Source organism: Branchiostoma lanceolatum, chromosome 5 (assembly GCF_035083965.1).
Source record: "Branchiostoma lanceolatum isolate klBraLanc5 chromosome 5, klBraLanc5.hap2, whole genome shotgun sequence".
NCBI lineage: Eukaryota > Metazoa > Chordata > Leptocardii > Amphioxiformes > Branchiostomatidae > Branchiostoma > Branchiostoma lanceolatum.
Window position 1 is genome coordinate 5,326,579 of NC_089726.1, and position 24,308 is coordinate 5,350,886.

The window sequence follows — 24,308 nt, forward strand, 5'->3', positions numbered from 1 at the left end:
ACTACTAGTGATCTCCGAAACATATGCCATCCCCAACGCATTCGCTAGATGGCAGTTTTAACCTGGCGACAAAACTTATTTAGGTCGAAGGTCACGGACATGTCAACGTCCTAGTGGACTCTTTGAATTTTTTAGTCGTCATAACTCAGAATAAAACACAGTGTCAGTGTCCACACGTTAACGCTGGTTTAAAAGGAAGGGCAGGACAGGTTGCGGTATATTCCAGGTGCAGTAGATGTAGCGGTATGCTCAGGATCCGGGGTCTGAAACAGCGGGTGGCGGTACTGACGATTGTCGGGAGATGGCTGCACTTTCACCGCGTGCACCGGGGAGCCACTTCGCAAGGTACGGTGTTAGCTGGAGATTTTGTATATACAAACACGAGTTAACAAATAGTCCAGAGGCCAATTTACGCAAATCTTATAGTAGAAAGATCTCAGTGATACAATGATACATGTCAGTGCATCCATGCTGCCACTCGCGGTTTATTTAATCACATTCTTGTAAAACATGTTTTGTTTAAAAACTTAGCGCCGGCGCTCCATGGCGAAGAAGTCTGCGAAGGAGGCTGAATACAAATACATCTTTTTCGTGTTGGATGACATAGAATATATATATATATATATATTTATAACTGTCAACTTGATTGATTGAATCTTAGTAAACTTTGAGAACTAACGTTATATTATCATAGTTGAAGTTATGATTAGGCACCTTCCAGTGCTGCAGGGGATTGTGGGTAAGGTCAGAATCAGATGTTTACATTCCAAGGAAAGCGCAAGCACGTTTAGATGTGAAGAATTGTTTACGCATAAGATCTCGCAGGATGGGTGAAGAGCACAGAGCACAGACTATATTCGCATGCAGATGCACTATTCTTCTTATAGAGTCAGGAATTCAACAGACTTATAGATGCCAATACGAATTTTAATTCTGATATCCAACATTATGTTTATAGGCCTAATGAGATGCCAGGCTCCCAGTCAGATGTACTCCTCTGGATCCCAGGCAGCCTCCCAACAAGACCTAGAGGCACCGGTACCGGTCAAGCCATTCTCGGCTCTGCCTGAGCCGATGAAAGGACTGCCGGTCGTTCTGAAGATGCTGGTGGCCTTGTGTACTGGAAATCTGTCCAGAAAAGCACAACTAAAAAGCCATGTGATGATCGGCCAAATGTTTAAGGCATATGGCCCCATCTTCAGGTGAGAGGAAAGATATTGCCAAGCTTCTAGTAACTTACATAATTTTCAATTTCAAACAAAAAATTTGAATTCATTATCTTTAAATTTTTTAATAGAAACCTTAGGCCTGGTTTTAACGTCAACTCTTAAAATGGATACCATGATTATCTGAAGTGTGCATGCATCAACTGATGCTGCAGTAATATTTCAGCTCTTTTTGAGTTCACTGTTTTTATTTTACAATGTGGTGGTCTTATAATATATGGTACTGTAAAAACCCAAAGGGTCGAGTAAGCCGCTCCCGGGATTTGAACTCACGCCGATCCCTATCCCCACGGCTTGTGAATTCAACACGCTAACCACTAGGCTAAAAGGTCCGGACCAGTTAGACTGGTCAGTTAGTGGAGGTTGATCCCCACTGTTACAGTACCATGCAAAATCATGAGAGTTGATCTTTAAAATGATGTTAAGTTCTCTGCATGTATCCACAGGAATAAATTTGGAAGCATGGACATGGTTAACATATGTGACCCAGATGCTGCCCGAGAGGTGTTTAAGGTGGAGGGGAAGTATCCTGAACGGCTCGACATCACACCATGGAGACTGCACAGGGAAGACGCTGGCAAAGAATTGGCTGTCTTACTCGGGTAAGTCTAGCCTCCTTTGCAGGCTTTCTAGAACGGAGGCGTATATATTTGGGGGAGGGGGGTGACGCGAGTTCTAACACGGGCAAAGGTTCTCTAATGCTGGCAAGGGAGTTTCGCTGCCAAGGGAGTTATGTAGCCGAGGGACGACCGCCTCTCTCTCTATCCAGCCTGCTCCCGATTGGGCCCAGCAAAGGGAAATTAAAAAACACTCAGGGGTAATCGACATGGACTTGTGAACTGCTGCGTCCCGTAGACCCCAATAGAGAGGCGGTTGTCCCTCGGCAGGGAAACTCCCTTGCCGGCATTAGAGAACCTTGGCCCGTGTTAGAACTCGCATATTATCCCCAGTGGTAAGTTGTTTGTCAAGAAAATAACTGATTCTGTATCATGTATTTTGAAGTTTGAACCATTGTTATGCTAAGTTCTGTAGTATGATTATAACCATTACAAATCTATGTTGGAAGAGCCGTGAAAAAGATGTAAATTCTAACATAGACAACGTCACAACTCTTGTGTTCGACACACAACCATTGAAAATTACATCAGACACATTCATGCCAATCTCGTCACTTCTTTACTGCAAGGGATTGTTTTTGCTTGTCTCAGTGTGCATGTACTGCAGTTTCTATATGTTCTGCCAGAGGGCACAGTGCAGTTTCTGTATGTTCTGCCAGAGGGAGCAGTGCAGTTTCTGTTTGTTCTGCCAGAGGGAGCAGTGCAGTTTCTGTATGTACTACCAGAGGGAGCCGTGCAGTTCATGAATGCTCTGCCAGAGGGACCAGTGCAGTTTCTGTTTGTACTGCCAGAGGGACCAGTGCAGTTTCTGTATGTTCTGCCAGAGGGATCAGTGCAGTTTCTGTATGTTCTGCTAGAGAGAGCAGTACAGTTTCTGTATGTTCTGCTAGAGGGAGCAGTACAGTTTCTGTATGTTCTGCTAGAGAGAGCAGTGCAGTTTCTGTATGTTCTGCTAGAGAGAGCAGTGCAGTTTCTGTATGTTCTGCTAGAGGGAGCAGTACAGTTTCTCTATGTACTGCCAGAGGGAGCCGTGCAGTTTCTGTATGTTCTGCCAGGGTGAGCAGTGCAGATTCTATATGTTCTGCCAGAGGGCACTTGATTACCCTCTGAGACTCTATTTCTGATTGCCTTGTCTTACTGAGATCTGCTGAAATGTTATGATTGCTCTCCCCCCCCTTTCCTCCTTAGCAATGACAAGAAATGGCACAAGAACCGTACGGTGATAAGCCGCCCGATGCTCCGCCCCCAGAGCATAGCAACGTACGTGTTGAAGATCGACGACGTAGCGTCCGACATGCTCCAGCGTATCAGATCCATCCGGGCTGGACCGGATGGCACAGAAGTACTCGACCTTGAAAATGAGCTCTTCAAATGGGCTCTGGAGTGTAAGGTTGTTTTATTTTATTATGCTGTGTACACTTGATAATGAGCTATGATCCATTGAAACACAAATCAAGGACACCAACATTGTGGTCTGCAGCACTGGCCTGCTTCATTAAAACAAAGATCTATAGAGTGAGCAAAATACTCTATTTTAACCAAGGAGTCTGTCTTTTTTGGGGGGGGTAACAGTTTTAACTTTCATCATATCTTCTAACAACACAGTCTAAGATATGTTCAATGTTCCCACAAAAAAAGGCATGTGATGAGTTATACCTTAATATACCGTAATACCTTTGTTATATTAATCATAATTTCAGCTATCTCAGCGGTTTTGTTCAACGAGCGTATGGGGCTCCTTCAGGATAACATCCCCCAAGATGCGCAGGACTTCATCGATGGTATGCACGGCGTATTCGACTCCCTCGTACCAGCAATGACACCAGATTCACACCTCAACAAGCGTCTAAACACCAAGAGTTGGCAAAGGAACAAGCAGGCTTGGGACACTGTGTTCCGGATAGGTGAGTTCTAATGGTTTGTGTTTTTCAGTTTCGGTATCTATTTTCTATATGCAAGTCGAATTCACAGTACAGTTAAGTACAGTTAAGTGGTCAATGGACACTTGTACATGTAATGTTTAATCAAAACCTTATTTGCATAATTAATCAACTATAATTGAACAAGACAAACATTAAAAGAGACTTAAAATATTTCACAGAAGTATGAGATATTTGAACTGTTGTTTAATTTTGTCTACTTCCTTTTATACAGGAGAGAAAGTGATGGACCGTCAGCTTGAGAGAGCTGCGGAGCGTGAGGTCAGAGGTGAGGCAGACGAGGGGCAGCTGGACTTCCTGTCGTTCATCAGCAGCAGCGACAAACTCACCAAGGAGGAAATCTACGCCAACACCATCGAGCTGATGGGAGCAGCCATCGACACTGTAAGGCCAGACCAATTTAATTTCTTGGTTAACAGATTTTTATTTTAAAAAAAAAAATAGAAAAAAAGATCATGAAAACAGGAAGGCTGGCCCAAATTTTTTATTCAAAAAAAAAATAAAAATCCATTAACCAAGAAATTAAATTGGTGTGGCCTAAGTTAGAATTAGAAATATCCGTAGTTTTAATTGTTGTGATACTGTAACTGTTACAGTATCTTTCGTCTCCTATGACATGAATCGATGTAAGCTCTGACATGAATGTATGCATTGTCCGTCAACTAACGAGTTAACACTATTTTCAAGAACTTAACATCACTGCTGAGAAGGAAATGAATAATTGTGTAAAGTTAATTACTTTGTTACATATCTTGAATTATATACTCATCATATACTATAGTTACTTTCTGCAACTTAACATGGTATTTGCCTGATTCTTAGTATGTAAGCCGCTTCACAATAAATCTTAGTATGTAAGCCGCTTCATGGTATAAACCATGCTCATGCACGTATACGTAATGTGAACTGTAGGCAGTATGTCAAAGTTGAAGGTACTGATCATGAGACATTGTCTGGACATGTAATATGATGTATCATATGGTCTAGACAAGAACTGTTAAGAGGTCAGGGGTCTTGACCTTTGCCTTCGCGTATGTGCAGTTCAAACTGTGATCTAGCTTACTACATTTGGCTTTGATTATCCCAGTGCATGATAATCATACACATCCAGGCTTTAATACATATTTATGATCACATTTAACTCCCCCAGCCACCCTGCCACATTGTGCAAATGAGGTCATATCAAAAGCTGGTCAACAGGTTAATAATAAGACGTGTAAATCTCAGTCTTTGTGTGCAATTTGTCCATTCATTTTGAGAATGTTAGTCATGTTGTTCACCTATGACCTTCAACTTTGACATACAAATTGTATTACCTATAATGTGCATGCGCAATTTAACATGTGAAGTAGCTTGGAAAGATTCAGGAAAACGCCATGTCAAGTTTTGAGTGTTATTCTGTTGTACTGCACCTATGACAGACATCCAACACTCTCCTGTGGACCCTGTATGAGCTGTGCCGCCGACCTGACCTGCAGGACAAGCTGTATCAGGAGGTCACAGAGGTCATAGGTCAGGACGAGGTCATCACCTATGATCACCTGAAGAACCTGCGCCTCTATAAGGCTGTTGTCAAGGAGACACTGAGGTGAAATGTATTATATTTCATACTTTATCATTTCAGATGGTGACATAAAGTCGACGGCCCAGTGTATGAGGGAACTAAAGTTGTAAGCCTCAAGCATCAAACCTCTGGACGTGTAAAAAAAAGCCAACACAATAAGGATGGTATATAACCTCGTTGAAAACATTTATCATTGTGGTACTAGCTAACGTGTGTTGGGTTATTTTACATTCAGAGGTTTGAGGCTTGAAGCTTAAGCCTGAGGCTTTCTTGAGTACACTGGGCTGCCAGATTTACGTCACCATATACGAAATGACGAAGGCAAATCCTTACAACAAGTCAGAGCTAGGGACGACCTTTTGATCAAACTCCGGCCAACAGATCCACAGAATATTGCCAATCCCAAGCGGGATTGCGTCACCGCTTGCGCCTCAGGGATATGTGCATTAAGTTATATTTTCTTACTCTTCAAAATGTTGGCAACACTCTCATTGTTTCAATCTATGTTTCACAGTCCAACCACATGTATTTTTGTTGTAATTGCTTGACATATAGGTTGCATCCCGTTGCCTTCGCCGTAACTCGTGTGGTTCAGCAGGACACTGTTCTGATGGGGTATGAGATTCCAGCAAAGGTAAGCACTGCTAGTGCTATATAAGCAGCATTTTCGTTTTAATGATCAAAGGGAGAGTGTAAGCAGAGGTATTGTATGTTGGACAATAACAGCTTCCACAGTTCTTTGTAATCAGTCAAATTGATTGTCACCTAAGTAGCTTAGATTTACAATTTTTATCTTTTGGCACATTGTTAATTTGATTGTCACCTAGTAGCTTGTATCATCATGAGATCAATGCACAGTTACAGTATGAACAATACAGAGATTTCAGCAAACTTATGGGTAAAGCACTGCTAAGCAGCATTTCTGTTTTAATGATCAAAAAGAATGGTAGTAAAGGTTAGGATAACAGCTTCTGCAGAACTTTATCATCAGTCATATTGATTGTCACCTAGTATTCAGAAGTTTGCATCAAGCCACAATACGCACATTTTCAGATATCTTTAATAGAGGTCTTCTGATATTCTGACCCTCTGAAATAAACTCTCATATTACCGGTAAGTGTGTATAGCTTGCAAAAGAGAATAGTATCACCTGAAGAATATGCACAAACTTGCCCACAAAATTGTTAAAATGCAGTCTACACAGTCCATTGAAATGCAAATCAAGGACACCAACATGGCTGTCTAACTAATAAATAGCAAAAATTCTCTTTTGTACATGTAGCTTATGATGATGCGACTGCAGTTATAAAACCATGCCAAATGAATCAGAAACTGACTTTTTCTGTATCTTTCCTCGTTATTTCAAAACAGACCGTTGTGATGTTGAGCGTGTATGACATGGCACGAGATCCACGGCTCTACAGAGACCCAGAGGAGTACAGACCCGAGCGTTGGCTGAGGGGTGCAGAAGACTACGTGGAGACCCATCCCTACGCCTACCTGCCGTTCGGCTTTGGGACTCGCAGTTGCATTGGCAAGTATTGTATTGTAGTTGAAACATTGTTATATGCAGATCTATACATTGTAAGCTGAGCTGCCCATTGCAAAAGTAACAGCTACTGGACTTTTATTTAGTAAACAAAATGAAGTTTTCTTGTATCTGACAAAGCTTCACTTTAGGTGTATCAAAGTACAGAATTATGAAGTTCCACCAGTCTTGAGAAATGAATATCAGATGAGGGTCTGCATGGGGAATACTGGCAATGCTTAACGGTAAGCTCAGGAAGTCTGACAATGCTTTACGGCAAAGTTACATATGAAGTTCCACCAGTCTTGAGAAATGAATATCAGATGAGGGTCTGCATGGGGAATACTGGCAATGCTTTAATGGTAAATTTAGGAGGGCCGGCTATGCTTAACGGTAAATTCAGGAAGTCTGACAATGCTTTACGGCAAAGTAACACATATTCTTTTTTACGCACTTTGGGTATATCAATATTAAAACTAGGCTGGAAACACCGACACGACCAAATGTTCCATCATGACTCTTGTGGAATCTGAAATAAATATGTTTTTCAAAATATTCCATTTGTAGGACGACGAGTGGCGGAAACAGAGTTGCAGGTTCTCCTCGCAAAGGTAAATAGAACTTACTGTTTGCTGAAATTCAAATCCTTACACTAGAGTTAAGATAATTTTTTGTGACAAGATTGATAGCATTACAGCTTCAAGGACTACTCAAACTGTGTTTAATATGAAGGATAAATAATTCTATTTTCTACGCAGAGGTTTCAGTTGAGGGTTAATCGTGGCTGGAACTTCTTTGGTGGAAGAAATCACAGACACTTCTAGCCCCCTGACTGAAACAAAAAAAAAGCTAGAGGATAACGTTAATCTCGTTCAGTAATATTTGGCTTCATGTGTGTGTTTTTTTGTGTGTATGACGTTGACTTTTCCTTAATAGATAATGTAAAAGAATTCAACATAATTTTAATAAATAATCTAGAAATATACCAAAAAGTAGTAGGTAAACACAGGATGTTGTTTGTGTACAAGAAAGTCCAACTCTGATTCCTAGATTCAAGTCATGTTTTTTTTAAAATCCATCATGTCTTTACCCCAGATTTGCCAGCAGTTCGTAATGAAGCAGAGGAACCCACGAGTCGTCCCCGCCATGACGAAAGGGATTCTGATGCCAGCGGAGAAAATGGACATTTGCTTCATGGAGAGGCAGTGAAGGGTGCCCATTTCTTACAGCCTTTGATAAACCACCCTTAACTAACGATACAGCCTCCTACACTTATACAATTACCAAGAAACCAGAGCAAGTCGACAGCACTAGAGTATGCTAGGTCATTCATTCATTGATAATCATGTATATATTGGAAATTTAAACTATAATCCAACACAAGGAAGTTGAACTAACCATAAATTTTCAGCTGGAACTCCAACCTTCGTCAGATGTTCGAATCACTGCGTTGAACGCCGGGAATTATATTGTTTTGTTATGTTGGATTATAGTTTAAATTTCCAATATGTACTCTACCAACACAGATGAGCTTTCATGCGGATAATCATGTATGATATTCAATGTCCTATTACTACCGTAGTATGAGAATAGATTTTTAAAAAAGATATCTCCTTTTTACATCTCAGAACCAATATTTGGAAACCATTATTCAGACTTGTATCTTATTACATTATGCTTTTATATTCCTATAATGAATAATAACTTTATTGCACAACAATTGTACAAGGTACAAAGTACTAGTATGGCATCAACTGGTACATTGATAACATTCTATAAGGCTAATCAATATATCTAATACAATATGGTGTAGTACTAGGAGTATGGGATGACAATGGGATTTTACAATCAATGGAGGAGTTTCTAACTTCTAGACATTCTTTAATATATTTTTCAATGTATACCATGCAGGGGTTGTATTTTCATATGATAATTATGAAAGTACATCTATGTAAAGCTGTACATTAACACCTCAACTTGGAAATATATTGAGTAGATCCTCTTCAAGCGATTTTGGTTGGCCTCCGGGTAGTCGCCCTGGGCACGTTTGACTGTATATTTACATTTTGTTGCTTGCTCTCTGCACTGAAAGGCTTTATCAAAATGTTAATCTGTAATATATTTTTCAGGGCTTGAAACTTGAAATTTCTGTTTTCTGCAATATGTGATTCATTATACTAAGCCTGCGTTATTTTACATGTATGTGAATCATCCAGGTCAGCAATAGAGTAATAATAATAATAATTTAATCGTTACCACTGGAAAAATACAATGAAACTTTAGTCTCATTTAGAACGAAAGAATATTCTTGATGCTTCTGTATGTAAACATCATTCTCTTCATTAACAAAGGGCGATCGGACGGACGCCCGAAACGTCTGAGTTTCATAGTATTTTTCCAGGGGTAACGATTAAATTATATCACTCTATAAGAGTCTATTTTACATGTAGCTTGTCAAATTGTTTGGCTTTTATTCTACGATAGCAAAATTGTCTGCAAAGTGTATTTCTGTATCTGTATCTATATAGCCGGTATAACCGCCCTTCGGCATAACACACCAGTGTAACATACCAGCTTATCTGTAGCCCACTTTGTATAAATATTGTATACACGTATACTGTTACTTAAATCTATGATCTTTTAACCAAGTATGAAGATTGTGGTTTTTCACTGATTTTATAATAACAGCTACTTCTTCAATAATAAGGCTGTAAACTATGACACGGTCTGACCTAACGTTGGATCAACTCTCAGGGCTCGAAATAGTGGGTGCATGTGCACCTGTGTGCACCCAAAATTGGAGCTGTGCACCTAATTTTTGACTGTGGGTGCACTGGTGCACCTAGATATCTTTGCAGGCTATAGGGTAAAGGTACTATTGTACACTAGCATACAGAATATTCTTGAAATGTAAGCAAAATAACCTTTTGTAACAGTTGTACTTTCTTTGATGTACATGTATTACTTGTTTGAAAATTTGAAGTTAGCTATAGAATTACCGATTGAAGTTCTTAAGAGCGTTAAACTTTGTAATTATGTTTTGCTGACATTCAACTTTATTTTGTGGTGCACCTAAAATTCTTTCTGTGCACCTAATTTTTTGGGTTGGGTGCACCTATTTCCAAAAATGAATTTCGAGCCCTGCCTCTACATGCAAGTTCTACATGCAATCTCCACATCACACCATTGGACAAAACAAAACAGACAGTCTTTATCTTTATGGGTTGTTTTATTTCACTCAAAAGTTGACTTCTTCAAGTAGGTATGCAAAACTCAACAAACTAAATGCTAACCAAGAAACTAGAACACTTAAGTCTTCTAACCTAACCTTAAATAACCATTACCTGATGGGTGCCTCTTTAAGTTATATCATCAAGTCATTAATTAACACAACAAAAAAGTATTGTAAGGACCACTAATAGCTATATTAGGAAAAATATTTGCTACCATATATATGCTATGTACGTCCGGTAGAGAATCCCTTAGACAATGTCAACTTTGGTTGACTAGTTGACAGATGCCTCTACAAGCTTATATCATCATTACATCATTGAATAAAAACATTTTCCCCATCGTTTTGGCTTGTTTGATTTCACTCAACAGTGACTATTTCCAACTAGCTTGGAAAAGTAAAAAGGAAAATACTAACTTACTACTTACCTGTACATGAAAACTAAGAAACTGTAACACTAATAACGACATTCCCTGAACAAGCCATTATCTCACGGATGCCTCTAGAATATCATTGTTAAACAAACCATTGAACAAAAAATAAAGTATGGATCAACTTAACTAAGAATAATATTAGAAAAATGCTACACAGAATAATAAGTGCAATGATATGCAACTGTCAGAGAACTTCTGAGAAAAAAACATCAGTGATGTCTCTGCAAATACAAATACTTTGTACTAACTCTACTCTAGATGCTATTTAACATGTTAACTTTAGAATATAACAAAATTTTCCGACTCCCAGCTTCGATATGATGAATCAATAGGCAGATAATAATCATAACTTATATCATAAATAACATGTCAAAAAAGCAGTGCTCATAAATTAAATGTTTGAACTTCTTTTAGTAGTTTTACGACATCAATCTGTTGTGCTGCACCCAAGAATGGTTGCTACAGGTGGTACAAAACAAGAGTACGATCAGTGTGACGTTGATTATGAACCGCTACATTACGTCTACCATGGATACAGTGTAGCTGTAGAAATACAAATAAACGACATAAATCATCACCCTGTCATTATTTATTTGGTGGCCTTGTCATATACGATGCATGCTATACATTCAGCATTCAAACCTGTCATTTGGAAGTAACCAAAATAATAAGAATGTGCTGCTTTCTACACCCAAAACATGCTTACGCATTGTTCGTCTGCATATCAATCGTGAAAATTGCTTGTGCTAAACAACTTGCCTGTTAAGTGGTCTGGCCTTGCGAGACTGTATGTACTTCTTAAAGGCACCCAGAGCAGAGAATTTCTAGTCATTCCTACACATAGTAATGTTCAATAACACTATACCAATTCATACAGACATTCAAGGAGCAAAGCTGCGATGTCTTTGTGTGGTGAGAATTAATAGGGAATCCAAGCGCTAATAGACTGATCCTGACTGTCCATTACAATTAGCAGTTCGACCAATGAGAGAGTGACTGCATGTCCATCAAATATTTGAATTTTTATGTTTTCATTTTGTATTTCTACCCTTTGACGTATACGTAGGTGTGTGGGGCTATGGGATCGGTCAATTACACTAGGCGCGTGAAACTAAAGGGATCACCATGTAGCTTATTTTTGTGCTGCTTTTTGACACTTCTGACATGAAATCATCACTCAATTGTGGTTAACAGTAGCATTAAATATCCATTTCATAAAGATGACAGCAACTGTATAACTGAATATTTCCAGTTTTCAAGCCTCATAAAATGCTCTGGGTGCCTTTGAGATTATCTAGCCTGCTGAACTGCCTGCTGCACTCCTGTGTGAGTACGCATGTAGTTCTTTTAATCAATACTTATACCTAAGCCCATAGAACTGCCTGCTGCACTCCTCACTTCTCCCCTGTGTGACTGAGTATGCATGTGCCTATTCAGACTTCCTAGCTTACTGAAATACCTGCTGCATTCCTAACATCTGTAGGATTTCTCACCCGTGTGAGTCCCCATGTGTCTCTTCAGATGACCCAGTTCACTGAACTGCCTGCTACACTCCTCACATCTGTATGGTTTCTCACCTGTGTGAGTCCCCATGTGTCTCTTCAGATGACCCAGTTCACTGAACTGCCTGCTACACTCCTCACATCTGTATGGTTTCTCACCTGTGTGAGTGCGCATGTGAACCTTTAGATTACCCATGCGACTGAACTGCTTGCTACACTCTTCACATCTGTGTCGTTTCTCACCTGTATGAGTAAGTATGTGATCCTTTAGATTACCCATGCGACTGAACTGCCTGCTGCATTCCTCACACCTGTAGGGTCTCTCCCCTGTGTGAGTACTTATGTGTCTCTTTAGATGACCCAGAATACTGAACTGCCTGCTACACTCCTCACATTTGTAGGGTTTCTCGCCTGTGTGAGACCGCATATGAATCTGCAGGGACCTGAGCTGACTGAACTGACTGCTGCACTCCTCACACCTGTAAGGTTTCTCCCCAGTGTGAGTCCGCATGTGCCTATTCAGACTTCTTAGCTCACTAAACTGCCTGCTACACTCCTCACATCTGTACGGTTTCTCACCTGTGTGAGTCCCCATGTGTCTCTTCAGATGACCCAGTTCACTGAACTGCCTGCTACACTCCTCACATCTGTATGGTTTCTCACCTGTGTGAGTGCGCATGTGAGCCTTTAGATTACCCATGCGACTGAACTGCTTGCTACACTCTTCACATCTGTGTCGTTTCTCACCTGTATGAGTAAGTATGTGATCCTTTAGATTACCCATGCGACTGAACTGCCTGCTGCATTCCTCACACCTGTAGGGTTTCTCCCCTGTGTGAGTACGCATGTGTCTCTTTAGATGACCCAGAATACTGAACTGCCTGCCACACTCCTCACATCTGTAGGGTTTCTCCCCAGTGTGAGTCCGCATATGAATCTTCAGGGTCCTCAGCTGACTAAACTGACTGCTACACTCCTCACACCTGTAAGGTTTCTCCCCTGTGTGAGTACTTATGTGTCTCTTCAGATGACCCAGTTCACTGAACTGCCTGCTACACTCCTCACATTTGTAGGGTTTTTCCCCAGTGTGAGTCCGCATATGAATCTTCAGGGACCTGAGCTGACTGAACTGACTGCTGCACTCCTCACACTTGTAAGGTTTCTCCCCAGTGTGAGTCTGCATGTGCCTATTCAGACTTCTTAGCTCACTAAACTGCCTGCTACACTCCTCACATCTGTATGGTTTCTCACCTGTGTGAGTCCCCATGTGTCTCTTCAGATGACCCAGTTCACTGAACTGCCTGCTACACTCCTCACATCTGTATGGTTTCTCACCTGTGTGAGTGCGCATGTGAACCTTTAGATTACCCATGCGACTGAACTGCTTGCTACACTCTTCACATCTGTGTCGTTTCTCACCTGTATGAGTAAGTATGTGATCCTTTAGATTACCCATGCGACTGAACTGCCTGCTGCATTCCTCACACCTGTAGGGTTTCTCGCCTGTGTGAGTCCGCATGTGTCTCTTTAGATGACCGAGAATACTGAACTGCCTGCTACACTCCTCACATCTGTAGGGTTTCTCGCCTGTGTGAGTCCGCATATGAATCTTCAGGGTCCTCAGCTGACTAAACTGACTGCTGCACTCCTCACAACTGTAAGGTTTCTCCCCTGTGTGAGTACTTAATATGTGTCTCTTTAGATGACCCAGTTCACTGAACTGCCTGCTACACTCCTCACATTTGTAGGGTTTCTCACCTGTGTGAGACCGCATATGAATCTGCAGGGACCTGAGCTGACTGAAGTGCCTGCTACACTCCTCACATCTGTACGGTTTCTCACCTGTGTGAGTCCCCATGTGTCTCTTCAGATGACACAGTTCACTGAACTGCCTGCTACACTTCTCACATCTGTATGGTTTCTCACCTGTGTGAGTGCGCATGTGAACCTTTAGATTACCCATGCGACTGAACTGCTTGCTACACTCTTCACATCTGTGTCGTTTCTCACCTGTATGAGTAAGTATGTGATCCTTTAGATTACCCATGCGACTGAACTGCCTGCTGCATTCCTCACACCTGTAGGGTTTCTCCCCTGTGTGAGTACTTATGTGTCTCTTCAGATGACCCAGTTCACTGAACTGCCTGCTACACTCCTCACATTTGTAGGGTTTCTCCCCAGTGTGAGTCCGCATATGAATCTTCAGGGACCTGAGCTGACTGAACTGACTGCTGCACTCCTCACACCTGTAAGGTTTCTCCCCAGTGTGAGTCTGCATGTGCCTATTCAGACTTCTTAGCTCACTAAACTGCCTGCCACACTCCTCACATCTGTATGGTTTCTCACCTGTGTGAGTCCCCATGTGTCTCTTCAGATGACCCAGTTCACTGAAGTGCCTGCTACACTCCTCACATCTGTATGGTTTCTCGCCTGTGTGAGTCCGCATATGAATCTTCAGGGTCCTCAGCTGACTAAACTGACTGCTACACTCCTCACACCTGTAAGGTTTCTCACCAGTGTGAGTCCACATGTGTCTCTTCAGACTTCCTAGCTCACTGAACTGCCTGCTGCACTCCTCACACCTGTACACTTTCACACCTTTGTCTCTCCTACTGGACTCCTCCCCAGACTCCTCATGTCTTTCTCCTTGCCAGGTGGAAACACTGTTGGCAGAACCCCCTGCTGCTCCTCTCGTGACATCATTCAAACCTTGTGTGCTGCCTGTCGTCGCCATGACACAAATATTTGGAACTATTCTGCAAGTACAATAAAAACAACATTCAAGAAATAGGGTAATTGGATCACCTATTATATGTCCTCCCTATCGATATTGTCGGCTACTTCTTTTGATCCTGTAATGTAAAATTGTCACTGAATGTTGTCTACAATCATGGGAGGTAAATGTGGTCCCTCTGCAACCCCCTTTATTTGCATTTCTCTCTCTGTCAAGACTAGTGCTGCGTACCGGACAGTACCGGTACTGTACCATAAAAATTGATTGCGTACAGGTCCAAAATACCGGATCATGCAGTACTGTACTGTACGGTACTGTACCGATACAAATTTACACCAAGTTCGCTTATTTTGTGACTGATCTCCTGACCTGACAGCTTTCACTTATGTACAAAGCTGTCAATAACCTTATTGCTATCCCCATCCACAATATCCTCACAAGAAATACTAACATAACCAGAGGACACCAGCAACGTTTTACCACAGTCGCCTGTAAGACAGAAACATACCGAGGCAGCTTTTTCCCCAAAACAGTCATAGAATGGAATGCACTTCCGCAACATCTTATCGAAACCAAGACTACAGATAGCTTTAAAGCTGGGGTGGCCAAGTATTATGGTTACCCCGGCTTCACCCAGCTGTAAGGGGAGGAGCCTTTACCTAGTGTGGCAATGTACAGCACTACTTTGTTCGTTTATTTTTGCACCACTTTTTTTTTATTCTTGTTGACGGCGTGCACCACCACCACCGGCCACACTTGGGTAAGGCCTCTGACCATAAGTCCTAGACACTATGCCCCACGCGGGGTTTTGTCTAGTATCACGACAAGACAAGACCTCATGAAACACTTAACGTGACTAAAGTGACACCTTGGAACAGCGTAACTAGAATATGCAGTTTTGATAGCAAGGCCAGGGGCGTTTGGCAGTAGGAAACTTAGTTATGTTCTTTGAATAAAGATACTGACAACTTGAAAACAGTTTATGTTTTTGTCATATTTGAAGAAGTTCAGAAAAACACATGTTAATTTTTCAAATTGTTCAGGTACAGGTACAGCTCCGGACATGTGCCTAAACCTCTGTACCGGTAGCTGTACCCGTACCTGATGTTACGTTTGGGTACGCAGCACTAGTCAAGATACATGACAGATCCGACACAGCTACATGCACATGATGCAGTCTGCAAATAAAAATAAACCTCCCAACCTGAGTTCCAACAGCCAGGTTCAAATAATCAAAAATCATTCCACTATAACATGGGGGTGATGAAAACCACAAGATGGAGAAATGTCTTATTTTTTTCCCCATAACAATTACTTTCCAACCATAGCCACCCTTATAACTGCCCAGAAATCCGAACAAGGCGCTGGCGTCAACTGTGGCGTCTCCCCGACTGCAACACTTGAATTAGTGAACCGTCCCTTGTCCCTCCCACTCTCCCCGTCTGGCATCATGGCGGGATCCAGATGTGAGAAATTTGGCGGGAGATTTTCGGGGCGAGGGGCCAAGTAGGGGTTTCTAGTATACGTAATACCGATCAACTATGACTATGACAGAGTCATTATCAATATCAGCATTTGTGAACCGCATTAATGGATATCGATTTAAAGTACTGTAAGTAGGTATTTCACGTTGCTACGCAGTAATTTTGCATTTCAACATAATAGTATAACCCCCTAGCGACCCTCTTCCTATTTACGCTTTCTACTTTTCCATCATGAGCTCATAATTTGAGACGCAAACAGTATAGCCTGGCACCAAAAATATGAACATCTAGTCACTCTCCACAATACGATATGTTTTCTTCGCACCTGCACGGACGAAAAGGAGACTTGACCGCCTGAGTGACGATCGATCGATCGCGACAGGCCAGAGAAAAATCTGCACGCCGGTGATGCTTTTTGTCTTTCTAGAAATATTGTTCTAGAAAGCATCGAATACCGACATACATGTGAAATATTCTTACCTGGAAGTTAGCTGATACACAGCGGCCTGTTGAATCACTTAAATTGGCTGCACAATGAACCAGGACTCCTTCTCCTCCAAGGACAAAAAACAACTCCGAACTCCAAGCTGACCGTTTTCTTGCGGGCAGGAAACACAATCCCATGACCCGGAAGTATTCTTCTGCCAGAGGTCAAAAGTCATTACCTGATTACCCAACGCATGAGCCTCCGCGTGTATCCATCTCGAAAACGGGTAACTTTTGTATATTATTGCACTACTAGTAAGAGTTGCTAGGCGACCTCTTTGATTCGTGAACAAATAGTTGCTTTCGCGGAAGCTTTTTTTAAACATTTATCATAGTACACAGTAGAAGCTGCACATCCCATTTGTTAGCGTATTTGGTTACTAGTAGTCTCGACCAGATTAACCGCGCCGGCTGCCAGGGGAGTTTGGCCATGGAGGGTTTCATTTGCAGGCGACTAGGATTGCATATTGGACCCTATCTCCGTAGCCGACTCCCTTCATACAATTCACTCTATTTGGCAAATTTCTACTATTTCCCCAACGATCCGCTGGGCCTGGTGGAAGCTAGTATTTGGTGCAATTATCCGGGTGGTGCAGTAATGCGAAGTTGCCCCACTGGACCGCCACAGAGCCTGCCACATTAGGACTAGAGCTGCCCCTCCCTTCATAACAATGCCATTCTGTGCCTTGTTACGGCCCAGACTGACGTCACCACACTCCCTCTAAACTCGAATAAAGCATACAACTCCCATAACTGACTTTCCGCGGCATTGGTAAGTAGAAAACGTTTAAATACTCTTGAAATCAGTTTCCACTGTCCCAGAACACCCCCTCCCCCGCTTTGTTTGTGTAGTGAGCCGTTTGATGGTCTGTATTTCATACCTGGTAAACCGCCTCATGACGTAACACATCAGGTTTGTTACCGTTTGTACTAACAAGTACAAACTGCATATCCGGACAGATTTATTTGATTCACTCACGCCGGAATAGACTATTAGTCTCATCTGACTTTGGTTGGAGAGGTAAAGGGCGGAAGAAGATTTCTTGACACCGTGCCTTAGACACAGTGGATAACAACCCACTGCCCCTATAGCTACTACCTCAAAACGGCTAGAAGACTGCCTTTACCTTTTACTTTGTACTATCATCACCAGTCTACTGTCAATAATGTACACAGCTGCGCTCACCACGCCTTCAAACACGCGATTGTAGCTTCGCCGCTGCGATTATTCTCCCCTATACTACTGTGATTTACTTTATCTTCACGGTAGGAAAATTGACATTTTCACTGGACTTTAACTTCACGGCGGCAAGTGATTTACAGAACGGATATGTGAGGGAATCATAAATGATTACAAAAGGGTTTTCACCGTGATGATAAGTTCACGTTACAGAGGTGACCGTGAAAACAGTGAACATAAAGTTACAGTGAAAGAGACAAGAATTACAGTACAGTTCAGGGTCGCTATCCTTGACATCACAGGTCATCCCAGACAAATCCCTCCTCGAGCTCTACCGTCTTGTACATGTAGTTTTACTGAAGTTTTTCTGAATGATTAAAACCGTCAAGCATTGCACCTTATCACCGTTGAAAAATATATTTGATTCAGTTCACTTTACTTTCTAAATGAGATTCTTTTGGTCACCAGAATTGACATTGATGAGGCAGCGAAAGAATCGTTATCTGTTAACTGCGTGTTGCCTCCGGCATCTTACCTTTTTTTCTTCTGATCTGGCACACTCAGTGATCCCCGACAACACAATCTTAGGATATCTCTTATCTCTGTAAACGTGTTCAAAAGGACGGAGACTTCTAAATCACCGTTTTTTATCTTTTTTTTCGTTGGGGGGGGGGGGGGGATATATTTCGATACGTTTGAATATGCTTTAAATGTATTTGTTTGTAAACTGCATACCTCTAAAAGTTGTGAGTTTGTGTCTATAGGGCTGTGTGGGTAAAATGGACGATAAACTTGTACAACAGGGCAAAAACGTCTAAATATGTTTTGAGGGAACAAGTTTAGATACTATGCTGCATTTCTATACAAACTAGCCCACTCCCTCATGCTTTACTGGTAACGAAGACGAGGTTATAAGGTAGCGTAAAGGTCAGCGTCAGGGGTGGGTGCTTCTCATCCCTATCGTTGCCCCGTGCCAGATTCTAGCCGGGCCCGGCAGAGAATTTGTTCGGCACCTCAGGCAGTTCTTCCCGCCGAGCTTGATCAGCACTCCGCGGGAGTTGTCCGTGCGGACTATATTCTGTAATAGGGGTACCCTAAAAGTAGCGTTGGTGCGGGCAAGGTTGAGTTTGTAGAAATGGTAGCTGAAAAAAAGTGTGAAAAATATATAGGCAAGAACTCGTCTGTCCACCATGTACCATTGCCTTCTCCAATGCCCCAGAGAGGGTAGGCCGGTGTCCTTCTGTAGCACATTTATGTAGGTGAGAGGCTGCCTTCCTGGTTTTATCTTCCAGTGCCGAGGTACCCTAGACACCGTGGATAGCAACCCACTGCCTATACTGCCTCAAAAACTATGAGACTACCTTTTGACCCTTTGTCTATACCATCAATCACTAGTCTTCTGTCACTAATGTAGCTGTCATTCACAGCTGTGTTCACCACGCCTTCATGCACGCGAGTCTAGCTTCGGCGGCTGCAATTGTCTCCGATAGTTCGGGGTCGCTACCTTAGACATCAGAGGTCATAATTAGGCCGATTCTATCTCTACCGTTTCGTTCATGTAGTTTTACTAAATTGTGTCCTGGCCATGGGTGATTACAACCGTTGATTCCTAGTATACCTTATCATTGCTGACAGCTTTATCTAATTCAGTTCACCTTAGCCTGAGTGTCATCCTGTTTCAGTTCCAGGCTCTACCTTCACCAAGCAGTTTGGTGAAGGTAGAGCCTGGAACTGAAACAGGATGACACTGAGGCTAGTTCACCTTGCTTTCAAATGAGATTCTTTTCAGGTCGTCGTGGTTGACATTGATGAAGCAGCGAAAGCATTATTATCTGTCTACTGCGTGTTGCCTCCGGCACCTTGCTTTTTCTCCTGATGCGCTTTTAAGTGGATCAATTAAAGGACTCAGTGATGCTCAACGATACAATCTTAGGTCTCTGTACAATCTCTGTAAACTTGTTGAAAAGGACGGAGACTTCTAAATCACCACACACTCCTCACTGTTTTTCGGGGGAAGGGGGGGGGGGCAAAATGTTTATTTGTTTAATGTTTGTGGACAGCGTACTTCGAAAAGTTCTGAGTGAAGGACAGAGACCTCGAATTTGTTTCTAGGGGACATCTTTAGATAATTCTACGCCAAATGGCAGATACTCAAGCAACTGGGTATGATTTTGGAAACGGTCAGACGTTTCCAATAGCTTCCACTACGTTCAGATACTTTCATGTGGGATTACTTAAAACATTGACTCACTCTCTCATGCTCTATTGTTAACGAAGACAAGGTTTAAGTGGCGTAAGGGTCAGCGTCAGGGGTGAGTGCTTCTCATAAGTAGCGTTGCCCTGTCAGTGCCAGACTGAAGCGGGGCCCGGCAGAGAATTTGTTCGGCACCTCAGGCAGTTCTTCCCGCCGATCTAGATTAGCACTCCGCGGGAGTTGTCGGGTCGGGCAACATATAGTGGCGTTGGTGCGGACTAGGTTAGATTTGTAGAATATAGTAAAACAATGTGTGACCAGACGAAATTCTGACACATTTGATGACAGACGTAGGAAGACTTGCTACTCAACTCTCAATAGTCCGTGTCACTCTCCTAACAACAATAACATGTTTGGGGATTTCTGATTAGATATAAACTTAAACATCAGTGCCAATGCCACCATTGATATCAGGCTTTTAGCTACTTAAATCACTGCATGTGCTGAGAGGTACATGTATATTGTTGCTGACTAACTGTTCTTTTACAGAAAATGGCAGCCTACAGCATCAGCATTTATGATGAAGAGGGCTTGCGCGGAACAAAGCACACCTTCACAGACATCGGTAAGTTGTCTTCGACAGTCTTTGATTTCATGGGGGAATCTAAGCTTAAGAGATACTTAGCGAGTAAATCGAGCTTCTAACAGCCATAGAACTAGTCAAGTGTGACTTAAAAGGAGACACACACACACATACACGCACGCACACACACACACACACACACACACACACATACACATACACATACAAACACGCATGCACACACACATACACAGTATTACACACACACACACACACACACACACACACGCACACTTACACATAGACACACACAAAACGTAAAAAAACATTCGGTTTGAATATACAGGTGATATAGAAGAATTGTAGTCTGTGTTTTGTTGATCCGTAGTTGAGGACGTGCCAGCTGGGCAGAACTCCTGCTATTCTATCAAGGTCGACAGCGGAGAGTGGCTCGTGTACTCACACAACGACTTCGAGGGGACGACAATTCGCCTCCCGCCCGGCATCTACCCAGACCCGGGACACATCCGCTCCAGCCACGTCAACCCGAACAACACTGCATGGAATGGTGAGATCTAAGCAATATGAGGACCAATAAATGAAATATTCTTTTTGCCGCTGGTTTCTGGGCTCTTTTTAAATGCCCAAAGTATGAAAAAAATTATGCAAATGTTAATGCTAATATGGTGAAGTAAATGTCAATTTCATACAGATTTCACTATCCAAAATACTTCCAGTTTTACCCCCTGAAGGTACTAAGGGTACATACTTCGTGCGATCGTCGTGCGATTGTAAACAGGGAGTATTTTTGGGATAGTCATGCTTGTGTCCTGCAAAATTCAGCTGTCTTTTTACGGAAAAAACTGTATTTTACCACAGTCGGCAATTGGTTCTTTCACAGCTAGGGAAATTCTACGGCGTCAAAATTGTACGACGACCTACGACGTTTAACATCCTACAAATCGTAGTGCAATTAAAGGGGTCTCGAAGAATGAATGAATAAAGGAATGAACACCTTTATTGTACATATATGCCTACCGGGTAATGTATAGGACAAAACAAAAGACATATATGCAGGTATATTTACATGGTCCAGATAGCACATGTATCATGAACATCTTGTGTCCTTGCAGACATGGTCCGGTCCCTCCGCCCTGTCAGACAGGACGCTGTGACCTTGTACGACAAGGACGACTTCCGTGGGGCCGAGCAGGTGGTCACGTGTGACGACCCCGGCGTCGAGATGGACAACTGCTGCTCACTCATCATTAGGGGTAAGGGGCAAAGGTCACTATTGCACGCATGCGCCCAGGGTCTACTTTGAGATTTCTTTTGCTTATTACCTCTGGGAAGGAGGTTCACCTCCGATGGAGGTACTGGTTTTAGTTCTTTATGTATGTTCGCGCCTCTAACTCAAGTTTCCTATAAAAAAAGTTAGCGTGAATTTTGGCATGTTGGTAGCTATTGAGGTCCCGAAGAAACATGGCGATTTTGGGCCCCTAGCAGTATTTTCAGGTACTGCGACATTACAGACTGACACCCCCTCCCTCAAAGTAGTCTGGTATAGATCATAGACAGCTGGTCAGCCGACCGCCAGATCAGAAGAATGACCCAATTTTTTTAATAGTCCATGGGCCATGATTATAGTAGGAAAGCTGTACATGGAAGTTGGTTATCATGGCTTATAATGAACTTTGGTTACTACAGATACCAAAAATCCATGATAGCACTTGTCCCTCTCGGTGGTACCAAAAACCTACTTGGCCCATGGACTACATAGTGGAGAGAGATACTTGGGATTGTTGAAGGGAAGAAGCTAAGGGGAGGGCCAATGTGATGGCAAGGACCATGTCATTAAGACATTGAAAAGAAATTCTAACTAGTTCCCGGAGGTATGAGATCTTCGATTTCTTGTCACCTCCATGTAAAAATGGAGGTATAGTTTTGTATGTTTGTTTGTATGTATGTATGTATGAGTTTCCGCAGCAATGACGTAAGTACCCCTGGATGGATTGTGATTATACATATATTTGGTATGTAAATAGGTGTTGCAGACACGGAGTTTAAGGTCGATTTATTGGCCCTCTGTCGGCTGACCTTGGTACTGCAGTAGAGCTTTTGGTTTTTGTATCTTTTGTCATGGACATGTGTCGTCATGTTATCTTCGCAGGCGAGTGGTGGAGCCTGTATCCGTACGGCAGCTACAACGGAGGGTACCCGCCAAGGAACGCGGAAATGACGCTTGGACCGGGGAACCATCGCCTACCACTGATGGCCTGTGGAGAAAACATCACCATCGGCTCCATCAAGAAAGTAGCCTGTCCCTACGGGCCATTCCCGTTTATATTTCCTTAATATTTGGACGGATGTCGGACAATTTCACCATGTGCTAACTTTGTGAGAATTTCCTCATGCCATTCTGTACCAACGGGATGATATTGTTAGTCGTTTGCGGCCTTACCCTCGTTTGCTTCCCTTTCTACTAGACGGCGATCGCTGATGAGCTACCATGTTCAGCGACCAAAACGGGATGTGTGACCCTTGCTTTCATAATTAGAATATGTTGAGAGATTTGATCAAAAGTATGATTCAATAGACAATAAAACGCATAAAACGTTAAAAAACGGTAGTTCTCTAATCTTAGAAATTCGTCAAGCGATCTGGCAAATCTTTGTTCGCTCAGCGGTCGCAGTGCGGTGGCAGCCTCTAGTGGAAAGGAGGTGATAGCAATGGGGGATAGAGAGAAAACTAGAAACGCAGAACAGGCCAGGTTTCAATCGGGTGGCTAGTGGTGGCCACGATTTTTGGGAGGGAAGCGTTAAAAATCGTGGCCACCACTAGCCCCGATCGAAACCTCTGCTTGGAGAATGGAAAAGACCGCCAAACACCAACAATGATATAACCCCTGTATGATTAATCTAACTTAGAGATTATGCACTTCATGGATACTTCATTCCTGCTCTGATACCATATCTTATTATTTAGCCAAGTCAATCAACTACACGAAGCTTTATCTTCTTAAAACAAATCTCCAAACAAATATAGGGGGGGGGGTCGTTATATTTCAACCTAGCGGGCTTTTCCGTAGCGGAAAAAAAACACGTTACGATATTCAACCCAAATATCTCCTCGGAGATAAGGGTAAGAATTTCGTCTAGTGGATGGTGATGAATCATCGTCTGTAGAATAAAAATGGTGCATATGTGACGTAAAAAGAATTCTTTGTTTGTTTGTTTGTTTGTTTGTTTGGTTGGTTGGTTGTGTGTGCGTGTGTGTGTGTGTGTGTGTGTGTGTGTGTGTGTGTGTGTGTGTGTGTGTGTGTGTGTGTGTGTGTGTGTGTGTGTGTGTGTGTGTGTGTGTGTGTGTGTGTGTGTGTGTGTGTGTGTGTGTGTGTGTGTGTGTGTGTATTTATGCTAGGGTCACATTTCCCAAGATTTCCCAACCGGGGTTTCGTTCCACAAGACTGCCGGCTCCCGGATCGGAAATAAGGCAACAACTCCAACCACAAGACTGCCTTGCCACCTTCAACATTTCGGAAGCCAAATCCTGTTCCCACGGCATGGCAATAAGAGAAAGACGTTCCCACGATCGAAATTTCTATAGC

At 42.5% G+C, this 24,308-nt stretch overlaps 3 protein-coding genes across 6 annotated transcripts; 2 read left to right on the forward strand and 1 right to left on the reverse strand.

Annotated features, from left to right (window-relative positions):
• The first annotated feature begins 79 nt into the window (after positions 1–79).
• LOC136434570 (cholesterol side-chain cleavage enzyme, mitochondrial-like) lies at positions 80–10,449 on the forward strand. Its single transcript, XM_066427447.1, has 11 exons — positions 80–345; positions 959–1,202; positions 1,673–1,828; positions 3,032–3,228; positions 3,544–3,747; positions 3,998–4,167; positions 5,205–5,371; positions 5,903–5,981; positions 6,719–6,881; positions 7,443–7,486; positions 7,971–10,449. Exons 1-11 carry the CDS (start codon positions 246–248, stop codon positions 8,082–8,084), a joined length of 1,638 nt encoding a protein of 545 aa, XP_066283544.1. The 5' UTR covers positions 80–245; the 3' UTR covers positions 8,085–10,449.
• Positions 10,450–10,540: 91 nt separating this feature from the next.
• On the reverse strand, positions 10,541–14,790 carry LOC136434569 (zinc finger protein 208-like). The gene has a single exon (XM_066427445.1). It carries the CDS (start codon positions 14,775–14,777, stop codon positions 12,012–12,014), a length of 2,766 nt encoding a protein of 921 aa, XP_066283542.1. The 5' UTR covers positions 14,778–14,790; the 3' UTR covers positions 10,541–12,011.
• Positions 14,791–16,828: 2,038 nt separating this feature from the next.
• On the forward strand, positions 16,829–23,922 carry LOC136434571 (gamma-crystallin B-like). 4 transcript variants are annotated; one of them, XM_066427448.1, is made up of 5 exons: positions 16,829–16,974; positions 20,671–20,746; positions 21,093–21,272; positions 21,838–21,978; positions 22,875–23,922. In XM_066427448.1, the coding sequence occupies exons 1-5, from the start codon at positions 16,942–16,944 to the stop codon at positions 23,057–23,059; spliced, it is 615 nt and encodes a 204-aa protein (XP_066283545.1). In that variant the 5' UTR covers positions 16,829–16,941; the 3' UTR covers positions 23,060–23,922. The 4 variants fall into 4 exon arrangements, with proteins under 4 accessions (XP_066283545.1, XP_066283548.1, XP_066283547.1 ...); XM_066427451.1 differs by lacking the exon at positions 16,829–16,974 and adding an exon at positions 17,387–17,519; XM_066427450.1 differs by lacking the exon at positions 16,829–16,974 and adding an exon at positions 20,180–20,403.
• Positions 23,923–24,308: the final 386 nt, after the last annotated feature.